Source organism: Pecten maximus, chromosome 1 (genome assembly GCF_902652985.1).
Source record: "Pecten maximus chromosome 1, xPecMax1.1, whole genome shotgun sequence".
Taxonomy (NCBI): domain Eukaryota; kingdom Metazoa; phylum Mollusca; class Bivalvia; order Pectinida; family Pectinidae; genus Pecten; species Pecten maximus.
The window spans coordinates 4,554,622-4,574,141 of NC_047015.1; the positions used below are offsets into that span (position 1 = coordinate 4,554,622).

The window sequence follows — 19,520 nt, forward strand, 5'->3', positions numbered from 1 at the left end:
AAAGTGATGTTATTTTTCACCTCATATAAACTTTGACATGGCAGCCACTGCGGCCATTTTGTAACATGATTGTGCAATTATGGTTTTCCTGAACAACACCTTTTTCAAACTTCTTCTCAAGTTCCACCACTTCGACCCGGCACTGACTTAACCTGAATTGATCCTGAGATATGGTCCTTACCAAGTGTTGTTTATTTTCTGGTCTGTCCAAAATCCACAATGGCTGCCATGGCCAACAGTGCCACTATACTTGCTGCTGAGTATGTTTATACTACAATAGTACAAAGGTTTTTAGAGTCCGATAATGTTAAGGCCCTTGTGTCAGAGGCGAGGTACGGACAAAAGCCCCCTCGGACATTAGCCCCCCCCCGGACATTAGCCCCCCCCAGACATTAGCCCTACGCCCTCGGGTGACATGACACCTCTCGGGTGGTCAAATATTCATGTCAACCCGGAACAAGGGCAATAATTGTATAATGTCATCGGTGGCTTCGGCAATGTAAACAACCGGTTTCAACAACAACTACTTGAACTGTTACATAAATAATAAGCTGTTACACAGGTTTTTGGTAGGTTTTTCATTGATGTTGTGTTCTCCTGGAAAGAAATATATCATTAATGGCTTCATTGTTTCTTTGATTTTAATCATTCCTAAAATTAAACTTTTCTTATTACAACGCAGAGCAACATGTTTGGTTAGGTACTTATTATATTATAATTTGAGACACTGCAAATAGGGATCAAATGTTTATTGCTTTTGTAGGCATTTCTTTGATTATCAATATTTGCAGTATATTAGGAAGTCAAAAATTACGTGTAATCAGTAACAATATGTTGATCATTGAGAGTTTTCCTGAAATTTTTAGCTTACTTAATAATATAAAGTTTGAAAAAATAAATTATGATGTTTAACCACAGACATATAATGCTACACTGACATTGAACCAAGGACCTTCATTTTCCACACAATTATTCTCCAAATTTAAGAGATAAAAACAACAATATATATATATATAGTTTCTGTTTTTCAAAAATACAGATTTATGTAAAGTATACCAGCTAAATTTCTAAAGAAGGGGCTTTTTGTCCGGGGGGGCTTTTGTCCTAGGGGCTAATGTCCGGGGGGGGGGGGGGGCTAATGTCCGGGGGGGCTTTTGTCCTACACTCGTCAGAGGCCTTTAATAATAGCTGACTCAGTTATACATGTACTTTATGTAAATGCCAGACAAAATATTTTAAATTTTTATTGAGTATTAATTTACTTCAGTTTCTTTTACATTGTTATCTTAAACTTGACAGTTCCTTTTACAGTACTTTACATGTCATCTATATGATAATACGTACATTTTATGTTCTGTCGACAGATCTTGAGACATTTACATGTCCAGACTACATGTACATTACATAATACTATATTGAAGCCAAACATCTAGGAAAGGCTTATAACACTATTACCAAAGGCCACCTGGGCCCAATATGCAACCCCTCATAGCCTTGAAGACATCCTATCACACCTTACCTGTAAGATGATGATCAGTCTAGCTCTTTTGTGTCTGACACATGGTACACCTGGCAAGGTGACCTGTCCCCAATTAACCCCCCAGGGTCCAATTTATGTCAAGTGTCACATTCATTAGTTACCCTGTGTACAACATACTGTGTTGTTTGCACCATTGCTGATAATTAAGTCTAACTACCCTAGTTTACCTGTGTGATGCTGTTTCTGACCATTTGTACCTTATACATGTAACCTGACCAGTGTATAGTATACGTACATGGAACAGTCCTTAAAGGTTAGACTATAGCACAGTAAAGGTAATGTTGTTTATTTGACACAATCTTCATCTTGGTTTCCATTATGATGCAGGGATCACCACATTTTCAAAATGATGAGTGGAGGAACATTTTTTGACAATTTTTTCTGAACATGTACTTTTGTGGTTGTATAACAATAAGAATAGAGTTTTAATTATGTTGTTTTATTTAGTTCTAAATAAATATGCATTTAAATTATTTGCTCACTCAGTGCTATTTATATCTTGTAAATCAAAACAAAATAACAGCTTACAATGTATACTTAATACCTTATATAACTACAAACATAGTACATTCCTCATTCTGACAATCATCAATTTATTTTCATAAAACCATTTCAATCTCAACTCCCAACTCGCTATTCTTTAATATTATAATATAACATTAAATAAAACAACCTTAAATAGCATTTATTTCATAAACATTCACATCAAGATCATAATACATAGTCAAGTATTATAAATTAAAACATTTCAATTATTGATTTAATAAATTGCACTATAATATTATCACTTCAATAAATCAACTTAATCATATTAATAGCAACTATTATATCTATGATACAGCATCTACAAATCAAACTAAATAGCAACTTTAACTGGACATAATATAAGAAAATATTAAGTATTTGAAGCAAAGCACAAGCCACAATATAATTTCAATTAAGATATCAATTCAACACAGTCACTATAATTGTCTCCTGAAAATAGTCTTCACTATGAACAATAGAAGCCAAACACACTTTGTTTCTCCAAATGACAATCATTCTGCTGTTGTACAGTCCCTTCCAGAGAGAAGCACAATGGTAGGTGTATTAGGTTAGTAGTTACATGTAATTACCTGACAATGACAGGTGTATTAGGTGAGATGTTACATGTAATTACCTGACACTGACAGGTGTATTAGGTGAGATCTTACATGTAATTACCTGACAATGACAGGTGTATTAGGTGAGATGTTACATGTAATTACCTGACACTGACAGGTGTATTAGGTTAGTAGTTACATGTAATTACCTGACAATGACAGGTGTATTAGGCGAGATGTTACATGCAATTACCTGACAATGACAGGTGTATTAGGTTAGTAGTTACATGTAATTACCTGACAATGACAGGTGTATTAGGCGAGATGTTACATGCAATTACCTGACAATGACAGGTGTATTAGGTGAGATGTTACATGTAATTACCTGACAATGACAGGTGTATTAGGTGAGATGTTACATGTAATTACCTGACAATGACAGGTGTATTAGGTGAGATGTTACATGTAATTACCTGACAATGACAGGTGTATTAGGTGAGATGTTACATGTAATTACCTGACAAAGACAGGTGTATTAGCTAGGTGACATGTTACTGAAGAATCGTTGATAATTTAAGTATGATATTACTATGCTTTCTGCATCATTATAAGATAACTTCTTTTCACAGGAATGCCAGGAAAATTGGTAAACCAGACAACCCTGTGGCGTACTTTACATTTGAAGATGACTGGTATGTTGAAACTAATAATAGTTCCAGAAACAATTACAGCGTGTAGATAACATGTGTTATTACTTTTTATGTTTGAGATTATAAATACCTTAACAATTTAAGTGACTTAATTAACACTTGAGAGTGTTACACAAACACTGATCTCCTTTTTCTGTTCACAGTGATGAAGTGGAAATACCTGTGTCATGGCACCCAGTTGGTCAGGTAAGTCTCTTATCGGGGACATTGTCCTGTACTGGTCAGGTAAGTCTCTTATCGAGGACTTTGTCCTTACTGGTCAGGTAAGTCTCTTATTGTCCTTACTGGTCAGGTAAGTCTCTTATAGGGGACTTTGTCCTTACTGGTCAGGTAAGTCTCTTATCGGAGACTTTGTCCTGTACTGGTCAGGTAAGTCTCTTATCGGGGACTTTGTCCTGTACTGGTCAGGTAAGTCTCTTATAGGGGACTTTGTCCTTACTGGTCAGGTAAGTCTCTTATCGAGGACGTTGTCCTGTACTGGTCAGGTAAGTCTCTTATCAGGGACTTTGTCCTTACTGGTCAGGTAAGTCTCTTATAGGGGACTTTGTCCTTACTGGTCAGGTAAGTCTCTTATCGAGGACGTTGTCCTGTACTGGTCAGGTATGTCTCTTATAGGGGACTTTGTCCTGTACTGGTCAGGTAAGTCTCTTATCGAGGACGTTGTCCTGTACTGGTCAGGTAAGTCTCTTATAGGGGACTTTGTCCTTACTGGTCAGGTAAGTCTCTTATCGGGGACTTTGTCCTTACTGGTCAGGTAAGTCTCTTATCGAGGACGTTGTCCTGTACTGGTCAGGTAAGTCTCTTATCGGGGACTTTGTCCTTACTGGTCAGGTAAGTCTCTTATCAGAGACTTTGTTTGTACTGGTCAGGTAAGTCTCTTATCGGGGACTTTGTCCTTACTGGTCAGGTAAGTATCTTATCGGGGACTTTGTCCTTACTGGTCAGGTAAGTCTCTTATAGGGGACTTTGTCTTTACTGGTCAGGTAAGTCTCTTATCGGGGACTTTGTCCTGTACTGGTCAGTTAAGTCTCTTATCGAGGACTTTGTCATGTACTGGTCTGGTAAGTCTCTTATCGGGGACTTTGTCCTGTACTGGTCAGTTAAGTCTCTTATCGGGGACTTTGTCCTGTACTGGTCAGTTAAGTCTCTAATAGGAGACATTGTCCTTACTGGTCAGGTAAGTCTCTTATCGGGGACTTTGTCCTGTACTGGTCAGGTAAGTCTCTTATAGGGGACTTTGTCCTTACTGGTCAGGTAAGTCTCTTATCGAGGACTTTGTCCTGTATTGGTCAGGTAAGTCTCTTATCCGGGACTTTGTCCTGTACTGGTCAGGTAAGTCTCTTATAGGGGACTTTGTCCTGTACTGGTCAGGTAAGTCTCTTATCGGGGACTTTGTCCTGTACTGGTCAGGTAAGTCTCTTATCGAGGACTTTGTCCTGTACTGGTCAGGTAAGTCTCTTATCGAGGACTTTGTCCTGTACTGGTCAGGTAAGTCTCTTATCAAGGACTTTGTCCTGAACTAGTCCGGTAAGTCTCGTGTTTTTGTAACTTTTGAAAAATAACTACCTCAAGTGAAAGAATTACCATATGCAACAAACACTTGTTGAGTAACCTCTATGTACCTGTTGAGTAAATAAATAACTATTGAGTAAATAAGTAACTATTGAGTAAATAAGTAACTATTGAGTAAATAAGTAACTATTGAGTAAATGAGTAACTATTGAGTAAATAAAAAACTATTGAGTAAATAAGTAACTATTGAGTAAATAAGTAACTATTGAGTAAATGAGTAACTATTAAGTATATAAGTGTAAATATTGGTTCCATATAATGGAGTTTACTACTGATACAGCACAGTATAAGTATTAATATGTATTGACAATGTATATAGACCACAATACCGTCCTTATGGAGTTATTGTCTTTACAGTATATCTTGGTGAAGTTCCTGGAACCAAGGCATGAGAGTGCAAACAAGATTGGTGTGGTTGGAGTCAAGTTCTATGGCTTTATACGCAAGTCAGTTCTTGTGGATGATGATGAATCTAAGGTACATACATACCTACATGTTCATGACAAAGTCTTTTTATGAATTAGATTGAGTTTGTAATGTTAACTCTCACATTGTAAAGTCAGGACCTGTCATCTTGTGTCGAATGTCGCAAGTGTGCGAGCTCTAGGAATATAACATTGGACATGTATGTATTTCCACATGTCATTGTAAGTATATAAATGCTCTCACAAATGTCAGGTGTGATGTGATGTGTAAGATAAATTTGTACATGATGACAACTTGTAAGATGATTTGATTGACAGGTACGCCACGCCCCCAGCTTGGAGAGGGCTAGTACCAGCCTTGACATCATACAGTGTGTTTTGGAGTTCCTGGTAGATCTCTCACAAGATCAGGTGTGTATAGGTAATGGTATAAGTAGTTCAGACTGGCCAGTAGATCTCACACAGGACCAGGTGTGTATAGGTAATGGTACAGTAGTTCAGACTGGCTGGTAGATCTCACACAGGACCAGGTGTGTATAGGTAATGGTACAGTAGTTCAGACTGGCCGGTAGATCTCACACAGGTGTGTATAGGTAATGGTACAGTAGTTCAGACTGGCTGGTAGATCTCACACAGGACCAGGTGTGTATAGGTAATGGTACAGTAGTTCAGACTGGCCGGTAGATCTCACACAGGTGTGTATAGGTAATGGTACAGTAGTTCAGACTGGCTGGTAGATCTCACACAGGACCAGGTGTGTATAGGTAATGGTATAGTAGTTCAGACTGGCCGGTAGATCTCACACAGGACTAGGTGTGTATAGGTAATGGTATAATAGTTCAGACTGGCCGGTAGATCTCACACAGGACCAGGTGTGTATAGGTAATGGTACAGTAGTTCAGACTGGCCGGTAGATCTCACACAGGTGTGTATAGGTAATGGTACAGTAGTTCAGACTGGCCGGTAGATCTCACACAGGACCAGGTGTGTATAGGTAATGGTATAGTAGTTCAGACTGGCTGGTAGATCTCACACAGGACCAGGTGTGTATAGGTAATGGTACAGTAGTTCAGACTGGCTGGTAGATCTCACACAGGACCAGGTGTGTATAGTTAATGGTATAGTAGTTCAGACTGGCTGGTAGATCTCACACAGGACCAGGTGTGTATAGGTAATGGTACAGTAGTTCAGACTGGCTGGTAGATCTCACACAGGACCAGGTGTGTATAGGTAATGGTACAGTAGTTCAGACTGGCCGGTAGATCTCACACAGGACCAGGTGTGTATAGGTAATGGTACAGTAGTTCAGACTGGCTGGTAGATCTCACACAGGACCAGGTGTGTATAGGTAATGGTACAGTAGTTCAGACTGGCCGGTAGATCTCACACAGGACCAGGTGTGTATAGGTAATGGTACAGTAGTTCAGACTGGCCGGTAGATCTCACACAGGACCAGGTGTGTATAGGTAATGGTATAGTAGTTCAGACTGGCTGGTAGATCTCACACAGGACCAGGTGTGTATAGGTAATGGTACAGTAGTTCAGACTGGCTGGTAGATCTCACACAGGACCAGGTGTGTATAGTTAATGGTATAGTAGTTCAGACTGGCTGGTAGATCTCACACAGGACCAGGTGTGTATAGGTAATGGTACAGTAGTTCAGACTGGCTGGTAGATCTCACACAGGACCAGGTGTGTATAGGTAATGGTACAGTAGTTCAGACAGGCCGGTAGATCTCACACAGGACCAGGTGTGTATAGGTAATGGTACAGTAGTTCAGACTGGCTGGTAGATCTCACACAGGACCAGGTGTGTATAGGTAATGGTATAGTAGTTCAGACTGGCCGGTAGATCTCACACAGGACCAGGTGTGTATAGGTAATGGTACAGTAGTTCAGACTGGCTGGTAGATCTCACACAGGACCAGGTGTGTATAGGTAATGGTACAGTAGTTCAGACTGGCAGGTAGATCTCACACAGGACCAGGTGTGTATAGGTAATGGTATAGTAGTTCAGACTGGCCGGTAGATCTCACACAGGACCAGGTGTGTATAGGTAATGGTACAGTAGTTCAGACTGGCCGGTAGATCTCACACAGGACCAGGTGTGTATAGGTAATGGTACAGTAGTTCAGACTGGCCGGTAGACCTCACACAGGACCAGGTGTGTATAGGTAATGGTATAGTAGTTCAGACTGGACCAGGTGTGTATAGGTAATGGTATAGTATTTCAGACTGGCCGGTAGATCTCTCACAGGACCAGGTGTGTATTCTTATATTAGTTCAAATTTGCTGCAGAATGAATATCCCATGTTTGGCAGTTTGGTTTGGTTTGGTTTGTTTTTGTTTAACGTCCTTTTAACAGCCATGGTCATTTAAGGACGTGCCAGGTTTTGAAGGTGGAGGAAAGCTGTTTGGCAGTGTTTATTAGTCCTCTACCAAGAACCAGGGATTTGGGGGGAGGGGGAGTATAGGTTGCATTGTGTCTGTCCCTCCGGGCTCTATTCCTTTCTCACTGGAATTTCATACTTTGGGTTTGTGTTCACTTAGGTGAGGCATTGCAGTGTTATTTAAGCATTAAACTGTCTTTTTATGGATTATATGGTCTATATAGATGCCAGAGCTTTGCAGACAATCTTCATAATGCGCGCTAGCGCATTATGAAATGATTGTCTGCAAAGCTCTGGCATCTATATAGACCATATAATCCATAAAAAGACAGTTTAATTCTTATATTTACGTTTTCTATATTAGTTTCTTTTCGATTTCAATTTTAATTTTCATTATAATTTGAAATCTGACTTTTACCGACGTTTCCACTGTCAGAGGTCAACAAATTGAACAGCCTATTGTGATTCACGTGCTGATTGGCAAAAAAAAATTAAAAAATAGTGCGTGGAAATCATTAAAAAAATACTGAAAACATCATCAGATATTTTAATAACAATATCAATAATATTGGTAGTCAGTATTTCAGAATATACGGATGAATTATTCAGTTTGTTAACGATTTCGGATTTTTTTTTTTAATTTACCATCCGGAACAATTATGCGGATGGAAATTTCACCCGTCACCACGCGCACGCAACGGCTGACAGCATTGACAGAGTTTAGCTATGAAAGTTGAATGTGCAGTGGGAGAAAGTGGAATTCGCCAAAAAACCAGATGTAAACATGTTCTTTGATTGCATGGAAACCTGATTACAGTTTATAGTAGCTACAACAGCACCGGTGTCAGGGATACGACCAATGAGAGAAGTGACAGTGGCCGAGGGAGTTAGACGAGCTTCAGCGACAACGTTGCTTGTGACGGGTACCATGGCTGTTTCAAGTTTAGGATGCGTTAGACACGATAATGCACCACTTGATGCTTTCTTTTGTGAAGAAGAAACTGTTCTATTGTACGACCGGAGAGAAGCCTCGTTCTTATGATTTGACATAAACATGATGTGTCGGGTTTCAAAATTTTTGTCATTCAAACACTGGATGGCGGTGGCGCGCAAACAATGTGGTGTGTACTGATTTTCCACTCTGGCCCCGGAACAAATATCTGTCAACATATGTGTTTATTAAATCTTGTTTTATTTCCATTTTCGTGATTGTTAACCATTCTTACCTTTATTTTCGTTTTACATTTTAAGATTTGTTTTCTGGTCTCGTACTCTATCCGATAGCATGATGAGCAATGATAAGATGCCATTATCCCATCCGTAAATCCGGTCGCGTATGAATAACACCCGAATGCACGATTTGGGTGTCAGTTATGCATAGAATGGTGTCACGCTTTGGGTGTCAGTTATACTCTCATAGACTGCAAATTTGTTTAGTTTGTTTATATCATGGCTTTGCCATCCAAATGTAAATATATACCAATAGTAAGTCACTCTGATATACATTTACACAACAAGTAACAAGTTTTTCAAGTTTTCCAAATTCAAGTTTTTCAAGTTTTTTTCACTACGATATATAAAGAGAAATTGGCTGGGACTGACGAAGTACTTTGTTAAGAGAGTTATTGGAGTGATGAGTTTGAGTTAATGGAGATCCACTGTATCGATAAAATTGTAGCCTGGTCTTGACAAAACAGTCCTTGACATTGAGAATTATCAGATGATTATTTATTCAATAGATTAAATCATTTTCCTACAACATTTACTGTCTGTAGCATTTACCATCATTATGCTCATGCTTAATCTCTAACTTTAAAAACACATAAAAACCCTGCTTTCTAGATTTTTATTATATGTATTTTTAATGCAGTTCCTTTACATTTCATTATCAATTCTTAATGTTTGGTTACTTAGGCATCCAAGCGAGGAATATCTGCAGGTCGCCCGGAATATCTGGAGTTGACTGACACACCTCTGGACACTATCTGGGAACTGTATAACTCCTTCAGAGAAAGGTCAGAGTTCTAATCTGTAAAATAAAGTTACTTTAACATTCTACATGGCTGTCATCATATAAATGCTTGTTTTGATAAAAGGCTTTATTTTGTTATGATCTAACCAGGCTTTATTTTGTTATGATCTAACCAGTATTATTTTGTTATGATCTAACCAATATTATTATATTTCACTAGATGAATGTCTTTAAAGAGATAAATAAGAGTATGTCCTTGTGTTTAGGCCCGGTGAGAAATGGCAAACCTGTTCCCTGTTGACCCTACAGCTGTTGTACTGTCTCCTGCCTGCGCTGTCCTCACTGTCTGGCGAGAGGAAGGTATGTCATATAGTTGTATGTAGCTGAATGACTTATCCCATGTCTGTTGATTTTGATATGATCCAATTTATGGCGAATGACTTCAGAAGCCTACATTCCTGTTTTGACACTATCAAAAACCTGTAGTAAACAAGTTGCTAGGTATACTCACTATTAATAGTGTGAATAACTCTTTCCAATACTACTCCTGTCTAACAAGTTAAGCTAACTTCATTCATGTTTCAAGATCCACAACTAAACACACAGATACAGAACCTAGTGGTCCTGTATGTAATGCTGTTTTGTCCGTTACTGTAGGTGGAACCTCGTGGTCCTGTATGTAATGCTGTTTTGTCCGTTACTGTAGGTAGAACCTCGTGGTCCTGTATGTAATGCTGTTTTGTCCGTTACTGTAGGTAGAACCTAGTGGTCCTGTATGTAATGCTGTTTTGTCCGTTACTGTAGGTAGAACCTAGTGGTCCTGTATGTAATGCTGTTTTGTCCGTTACTGTAGGTAGAACCTAGTGGTCCTGTATGTAATGCTGTTTTGTCCGTTACTGTAGGTAGAACCTCGTTGTCCTCTATGTAATGCTGTTTTGTCCGTTACTGTAGGTAGAACCTCGTTGTCCCGTATGTAATGCTGTTTTGTCCGTTACTGTAGGTAGAACCTCGTTGTCCCGTATGTAATGCTGTTTTGTCCATTACTATAGGTAGAACCTCGTGGTCCTGTATGTAATGCTGTTTTGTCCGTTACTGTAGGTAGAACCTAGTGGTCCTGTATGTAATGCTGGTTTGTCCGTTACTGTAGGTAGAACCTAGTGGTCCTGTATGTAATGCTGTTTTGTCCGTTACTGTAGGTAGAACCTCGTTGTCCTCTATGTAATGCTGTTTTGTCCGTAACTGTAGGTAGGACCTCGTTGTCCCGTATGTAATGCTGTTTTGTCCGTTACTGTAGGTAGAACCTAGTAGTCCTGTATGTAATGCTGTTTTGTCCGTTACTGTAGGTAGAACCTCGTTGTCCCGTATGTAATGCTGTTTTGTCCATTACTATAGGTAGAACCTCGTGGTCCTGTATGTAATGCTGTTTTGTCCGTTACTGTAGGTAGAACCTAGTGGTCCTGTATGTAATGCTGGTTTGTCCGTTACTGTAGGTAGAACCTAGTGGTCCTGTATGTAATGCTGTTTTGTCCGTTACTGTAGGTAGAACCTCGTTGTCCTCTATGTAATGCTGTTTTGTCCGTTACTGTAGGTAGAACCTCGTTGTCCCGTATGTAATGCTGTTTTGTCCGTTACTGTAGGTAGAACCTCGTGGTCCTGTATGTAATGCTGTTTTGTCCATTACTATAGGTAGAACCTAGTGGTCCTGTATGTAATGCTGTTTTGTCCGTTACTGTAGGTATAACCTAGTGGTCCTGTATGTAATGCTGTTTTGTCCGTTACTGTAGGTAGAACCTTGTGGTCCTGTATGTAATGCTGTTTTGTCCGTTACTGTAGGTAGAACCTAGTTGTCCTGTATATAATGCTGTTTTGTCCGTTACTGTAGGTAGAACCTAGTGGTCCTATATGTAATGCTGTTTTGTCCGTTACTGTAGGTAGAACCTCGTTGTCCTCTATGTAATGCTGTTTTGTCCGTTACTGTAGGTAGGACCTCGTTGTCCCGTATGTAATGCTGTTTTGTCCGTTACTGTAGGTAGAACCTAGTAGTCCTGTATGTAATGCTGTTTTGTCCGTTACTGTAGGTAGAACCTCGTTGTCCCGTATGTAATGCTGTTTTGTCCATTACTATAGGTAGAACCTCGTGGTCCTGTATGTAATGCTGTTTTGTCCGTTACTGTAGGTAGAACCTAGTGGTCCTGTATGTAATGCTGGTTTGTCCGTTACTGTAGGTAGAACCTAGTGGTCCTGTATGTAATGCTGTTTTGTCCGTTACTGTAGGTAGAACCTCGTTGTCCTCTATGTAATGCTGTTTTGTCCGTTACTGTAGGTAGAACCTCGTTGTCCTGTATGTAATGCTGTTTTGTCCGTTACTGTAGGTAGAACCTCGTGGTCCTGTATGTAATGCTGTTTTGTCCATTACTATAGGTAGAACCTAGTGGTCCTGTATGTAATGCTGTTTTGTCCGTTACTGTAGGTATAACCTAGTGGTCCTGTATGTAATGCTGTTTTGTCCGTTACTGTAGGTAGAACCTTGTGGTCCTGTATGTAATGCTGTTTTGTCCGTTACTGTAGGTAGAACCTAGTTGTCCTGTATATAATGCTGTTTTGTCCGTTACTGTAGGTAGAACCTAGTGGTCCTATATGTAATGCTGTTTTGTCCGTTACTGTAGGTAGAACCTCGTTGTCCTCTATGTAATGCTGTTTTGTCCGTTACTGTAGGTAGAACCTCGTTGTCCCGTATGTAATGCTGTTTTGTCCGTTACTGTAGGTAGAACCTCGTGGTCCTGTATGTAATGCTGTTTTGTCCATTACTATAGGTAGAACCTAGTGGTCCTGTATGTAATGCTGTTTTGTCCATTACTATAGGTAGAACCTAGTTGTCCTGTATGTAATGCTGTTTTGTCCGTTACTGTAGGTAGAACCTAGTGGTCCGGTATGTAATGCTGGTTTGTCCGTTACTGTAGGTAGAACCTAGTGGTCCTGTATGTAATGCTGTTTTGTCCGTTACTGTAGGTAGAACCTTGTGGTCCTGTATGTAATGCTGTTTTGTCCGTTACTGTAGGTAGAACCTAGTGGTCCTGTATGTAATGCTGTTTTGTCCGTTACTGTAGGTAGAACCTCGTTGTCCTGTATGTAATGCTGTTTTGTCCATTACTGTAGGTAGAACCTAGTGGTCCTGTATGTAATGCTGTTTTGTCCGTTACTGTAGGTAGAACCTCGTGGTCCTGTATGTAATGCTGTTTTGTCCGTTACTGTAGGTAGAACCTCATGGTCCTGTATGTAATGCTGTTTTGTCCGTTACTGTAGGTAGAACCTCGTGATCCTGTATGTAATGCTGTTTTGTCCGTTACTGTAGGTAGAACCTAGTGGTCCTGTATGTAATGCTGTTTTGTCCGTTACTGTAGGTAGAACCTCGTGGTCCTGTATGTAATGCTGTTTTGTCCGTTACTGTAGGTAGAACCTCATGGTCCTGTATGTAATGCTGTTTTGTCCATTACTGTAGGTAGAACCTAGTGGTCCTGTATGTAATGCTGTTTTGTCCGTTACTGTAGGTAGAACCTAGTGGTCCTGTATGTAATGCTGTTTTGTCCGTTACTGTAGGTAGAACCTTGTGGTCCTGTATGTAATGCTGTTTTGTCCGTTACTGTAGGTAGAACCTAGTAGTCCTGTATGTAATGCTGTTTTGTCCGTTACTGTAGGTAGAACCTAGTGGTCCTGTATGTAATGCTGTTTTGTCCGTTACTGTAGGTAGAACCTCGTTGTCACGTATGTAATGCTGTTTTGTCCGTTACTGTAGGTAGAACCTAGTAGTCCTGTATGTAATGCTGTTTTGTCCGTTACTGTAGGTAGAACCTAGTGGTCCTGTATGTAATGCTGTTTTGTCCGTTACTGTAGGTAGAACCTAGTGGTCCTGTATGTAATGCTGTTTTGTCCATTACTGTAGGTAGAACCTAGTAGTCCTGTATGTAATGCTGTTTTGTCCGTTACTGTAGGTAGAACCTCGTTGTCCCGTATGTAATGCTGTTTTGTCCATTACTATAGGTAGAACCTCGTGGTCCTGTATGTAATGCTGTTTTGTCCGTTACTGTAGGTAGAACCTAGTGGTCCTGTATGTAATGCTGGTTTTGTCCGTTACTGTAGGTAGAACCTAGTGGTCCTGTATGTAATGCTGTTTTGTCCGTTACTGTAGGTAGAACCTCGTTGTCCTCTATGTAATGCTGTTTTGTCCGTTACTGTAGGTAGAACCTCGTTGTCCCGTATGTAATGCTGTTTTGTCCGTTACTGTAGGTAGAACCTCGTGGTCCTGTATGTAATGCTGTTTTGTCCATTACTATAGGTAGAACCTAGTGGTCCTGTATGTAATGCTGTTTTGTCCGTTACTGTAGGTAGAACCTAGTGGTCCTGTATGTAATGCTGTTTTGTCCGTTACTGTAGGTAGAACCTTGTGGTCCTGTATGTAATGCTGTTTTGTCCGTTACTGTAGGTAGAACCTAGTGGTCCTGTATGTAATGCTGTTTTGTCCGTTACTGTAGGTAGAACCTAGTGGTCCTGTATGTAATGCTGTTTTGTCCGTTACTGTAGGTAGAACCTCGTGGTCCTGTATGTAATGCTGTTTTGTCCGTTACTGTAGGTAGAACCTCGTGGTCCTGTATGTAATGCTGTTTTGTCCGTTACTGTAGGTAGAACCTCGTGGTCCTGTATGTAATGCTGTTTTGTCCGTTACTATAGGTAGAACCTAGTGGTCCTGTATGTAATGCTGTTTTGTCCGTTACTGTAGGTAGAACCTCGTTGTCCTCTATGTAATGCTGTTTTGTCCGTTACTGTAGGTAGAACCTCGTTGTCCCGTATGTAATGCTGTTTTGTCCGTTACTGTAGGTAGAACCTCGTGGTCCTGTATGTAATGCTGTTTTGTCCATTACTATAGGTAGAACCTAGTGGTCCTGTATGTAATGCTGTTTTGTCCATTACTATAGGTAGAACCTAGTTGTCCTGTATGTAATGCTGTTTTGTCCGTTACTGTAGGTAGAACCTAGTGGTCCGGTATGTAATGCTGGTTTGTCCGTTACTGTAGGTAGAACCTAGTGGTCCTGTATGTAATGCTGTTTTGTCCGTTACTGTAGGTAGAACCTAGTGGTCCTGTATGTAATGCTGTTTTGTCCGTTACTGTAGGTAGAACCTAGTGGTCCTGTATGTAATGCTGTTTTGTCCGTTACTGTAGGTAGAACCTTGTGGTCCTGTATGTAATGCTGTTTTGTCCGTTACTGTAGGTAGAACCTCGTTGTCCTGTATGTAATGCTGTTTTGTCCGTTACTGTAGGTAGAACCTAGTGGTCCTGTATGTAATGCTGTTTTGTCCGTTACTGTAGGTAGAACCTTGTGGTCCTGTATGTAATGATGTTTTGTCCGTTACTGTAGGTAGAACCTAGTTGTCCTGTATATAATGCTGTTTTGTCCGTTACTGTAGGTAGAACCTAGTGGTCCTGTATGTAATGCTGTTTTGTCCGTTACTGTAGGTAGAACCTCGTTGTCCTCTATGTAATACTGTTTTGTCCGTTACTGTAGGTAGAACCTAGTTGTCCTGTATGTAATGCTGTTTTGTCCGTTACTGTAGGTAGAACCTAGTGGTCCTGTATGTAATGCTGTTTTGTCCGTTACTGTAGGTAGAACCTCGTGGTCCTGTATGTAATGCTGTTTTGTCCGTTACTGTAGGTAGAACCTCATGGTCCTGTATGTAATGCTGTTTTGTCCGTTACTGTAGGTAGAACCTAGTGGTCCTGTATGTAATGCTGTTTTGTCCGTTACTGTAGGTAGAACCTCATGGTCCTGTATGTAATGCTGTTTTGTCCGTTACTGTAGGTAGAACCTAGTGGTCCGGTATGTAATGCTGTTTTGTCCGTTACTGTAGGTAGAACCTCGTGGTCCTGTATGTAATGCTGTTTTGTCTGTTAATGTAGGTAGAACCTGGTGGTCCTGTATGTAATGCTGTTTTGTCCGTTACTCTAGGTAGAACCTAGTGGTCCGGTATGTAATGCTGTTTTGTCCGTTACTGTAGGTAGAACCTAGTTGTCCTGTATGTAATGCTGTTTTGTCCGTTACTGTAGGTAGAACCTAGTGGTCCTGTATGTAATGCTGTTTTGTCCGTTACTGTAGGTAGAACCTCGTCCCGTATGTAATGCTGGTTTGTCCGTTACTGTAGGTAGAACCTAGTGGTCCTGTATGTAATGCTGTTTTGTCCGTTACTGTAGGTAGAACCTGGTGGTCCTGTATGTAATGCTGTTTTGTCCGTTACTGTAGGTAGAACCTCGTGGTCCTGTATGTAATGCTGTTTTGTCCGTTACTGTAGGTAGAACCTAGTGGTCCGGTATGTAATGCTGGTTTGTCCGTTACTGTAGGTAGAACCTAGTTGTCCTGTATGTAATGCTGGTTTGTCCGTTACTGTAGGTAGAACCTAGTAGTCCTGTATGTAATGCTGTTTTGTCCGTTACTGTAGGTAGAACCTAGTGGTCCGGTATGTAATGCTGTTTTGTCCGTTACTGTAGGTAGAACCTAGTGGTCCTATATGTAATGCTGTTTTGTCCGTTACTGTAGGTAGAACCTCGTGGTCCTGTATGTAATGCTGTTTTGTCCGTTACTGTAGGTAGAACCTCGTTGTCCTGTATGTAATGCTGTTTTGTCCATTACTGTAGGTAGAACCTCGTGGTCCTGTATGTAATGCTGTTTTGTCCGTTACTGTAGGTAGAACCTAGTGGTCCTGTATGTAATGCTGTTTTGTCCGTTACTGTAGGTAGAACCTAGTTGTCCCGTATGTAATGCTGTTTTGTCCGTTAATGTAGGTTGCAGCTGAGGCTCTGTTCCAACATTTGTGTAAAGTCATTGACGGACCGGACAAAGACAAAAGTCCAAAACTCTCCAGACTTTGTCGTCAGCTCATCATCGATGGTAAGTGCAGTCTTGTAAATACAGTGTGTCTTTTGTTAAGATAATAGCTGTAAGAGATTTGTTAACATATTGGATACAATTATCTTCTGTCATCCTCAGGTGCTGCGGTGTTCTTTCCTGACAAAGACACCAGAAGGAAGCAGTTATTTTGTATGATGCAGAATGTTGAGGTAAGATCTTTATACCTTGTACATTTACAGTGGAACTTTGTTAACTCGAAGTCGACGGGACCACGAAAAAACTTATCCGAGTGTTCGAATTAAGCGAGTTATCGTTTTTGGTGAAAAGTTTGGTCAATATTTGTCAACATTATAGGGTTAATCATTATAACTTCGCTCTGTCGCTCATCAGTTTAGTGTGAAGACTGGTCAATACATGTAAATATATATGTAATGTTTCGTTATGTCACTTGTAATTTGGTGTAGTTTTGCCGATATACAGTCACGATAAAGTTTCTTTCACTTAGTCACTTCAATAACGATCTGATGTGCAAGTCATGTTTGCAAAAGGTAAACGATAAAACGGAATTCGACAAAAGTTATTAATGTCAAAACAAATAACCGTTTAAGTTTAACACAGATTGCATACAAAACGTAACAGAACCATTACCTTTTATTGGACATATATAAAATACTGTTTGATCAGCCTACTTACTTTTTATTGATAACCACGCCATTTCCATGTGTATTAGCACCGGAAGTTGGGCTGCGCATGTGCGTATAAAATGTTACTGTAACTGAGTTGGCGTTTTATCCGATTTAATAGACAGCACTGACCGTTACAGTTGTACTCTGAACACCTCGGCAGTAATTACGCTATTGTTTCAGCAGTTTAAAGATTTAATAGGCGCCGGTGACTGTGTCATTTCTTCACCTGTAAAAACATCAGCTGGGTAGATCTACCGGTGTGTCAGAGATTAGTTCCGCTTGAGCGAACGGGTAACTGTTAGATGAGTTGTTGACTATCGTGTGTACTGATATCGGCGACCGCCTTGGGAAATTACCTGATGTTAGTAAAGCAGTACTTTTTATCACCAAGACTTGTTGTTATAAGATTCAACCGACAATTTCTTTTATGAATTTATGAAACACTTATAATAGGTTAGTAGTGCCGATATGTTCAGTATTACAAACGGAATTTAGCTCTTAAAAAAATGTCGGCGTTTGCCACCGATCGACGAAAATTATACTTCGTGTTATTCGAACATTTCAAGTAGGATTTTTATTGTTGGGACCAAATTTTTACTTCGTATTATCCGAGTTTTTCGAGTTATCCGAATTCGAATTTTCCGAGTTTTTTTTACTAAGATAAAGAGAGAATTCGGCCGGGACCGGCAAGGTACTTCGAGTTAAGCGGGGTATTCGAGTTATCCGAGTTCGAGTTAACGAAGTTCCACTGTATTTGGTTTACAAATATGTCTATAAAAATTTTTTTTTTTAATTTCTGTATAAATTTCCATCAATAAAAAAAATAATTTCATTCAATAGTTGTTCTTTAAATATTATATATATTTATGTTACATTCTGATGAATTTTGAAGTTTGCTTGTAATGATACAGAGCCTGTCGGAGGCCCAACAATAACTGGTAATTTTTGTTACGGTACAGAGCCTGTCGGAGGCCCCATAATTACTGCTAATTTCTGTTACGATACAGAGCCTGTCGGGGGCCCCATAATAACTGGTAATTTTGTTACGATACAGAGCCTGTCGGGGGCCCCATAATAACTGGTAGTTTTTGTTACGGTACAGAGCCTGTCAGAGGCCCCATAATAACTGGTAATTTTGTTACAATACAGAGCCTGTCGGGGGCCCCATAATAACTGGTAATTTTTGTTACAATACAGAGCCTGTCGGAGGCCCCATAATAACTGGTAATTTTTGTTACGATACAGAGCCTGTCGGGGGCCCCATAATAACTGGTAATTTTTGTTATGATACAGAACCTGTCGGAGGCCCCATAATTACTGATAATTTTTGTTACGGTACAGAGCCTGTCGGAGGCCCCATCTGTGATGCTGGTTTTCCAGTCCTTGTGTCAATTCTTCAGCTCTGTTGACCCCAGTGGACTTCTTGACCTCCCCAAAACTCCTTCAGACGTGTTGGTGAGTCCAGCTGTAACAACAAATCTTTACCTCACTAAATTTTGAAAAACACATAATCCTTGAACTGGTATATTTCAGACATTATGATATATCACAGAGACTGGTATATTTTACATTATAATATATGACAGAGACTGGTATATTTTACATTATAATATTTGACAGAGACTGGTATATTTTACATTATAATATATGACAGAGACTGGTATATTTTACATTATAATATTTGACAGAGACTGGTATATTTTACATTATAATATATGACAGAGACTGGTATATTTTACATTATAATATATGACAGAGACTGGTATATTTTACATTATAATATATGACAGAGACTGGTATATTTTACATTATAATATATGACAGAAACTGGTATATTTTACATTATAATATTTGACAGAGACTAGTATATTTTACATTATAATATATGACAGAGAGACTGGTATATTTTACATTATAATATATGACAGAGACTGGTATATTTCAGCATTATAATATATGACAGAGACTGGTATATTTTACATTATAATATATGACACAGACTGGTATATTTTACATTATAATATATGACAGAGACTGGTATATTATTTTACATTATAATATATGACAGAGACTGGTATATTTCAGCATTATAATATATGACAGAGACTGGTATATTTTACATTATAATATATGACAGAGACTGGTATATTTTACATTATAATATTTGACAGAGACTGGTATATTTTACATTATAATATTTGACAGAGACTGGTATATTTTACATTATAATATATGACAGAGACTGAT

At 39.5% G+C, this 19,520-nt stretch overlaps 1 protein-coding gene across 1 annotated transcript in view; it reads left to right on the top strand.

The window, feature by feature from the left end:
* Window positions 1-19,520, top strand: part of LOC117322880 (zinc finger ZZ-type and EF-hand domain-containing protein 1-like) — a 125,748-nt gene that overhangs the window by 30,341 nt on the left and 75,887 nt on the right. The window contains 9 exon segments of the mRNA XM_033877821.1: window positions 3,252-3,314; window positions 3,476-3,518; window positions 5,262-5,381; window positions 5,648-5,740; window positions 9,634-9,734; window positions 9,958-10,051; window positions 16,521-16,626; window positions 16,726-16,796; window positions 18,615-18,728. Of these exon segments, the coding sequence (XP_033733712.1) occupies window positions 3,252-3,314; window positions 3,476-3,518; window positions 5,262-5,381; window positions 5,648-5,740; window positions 9,634-9,734; window positions 9,958-10,051; window positions 16,521-16,626; window positions 16,726-16,796; window positions 18,615-18,728 (805 nt within the window).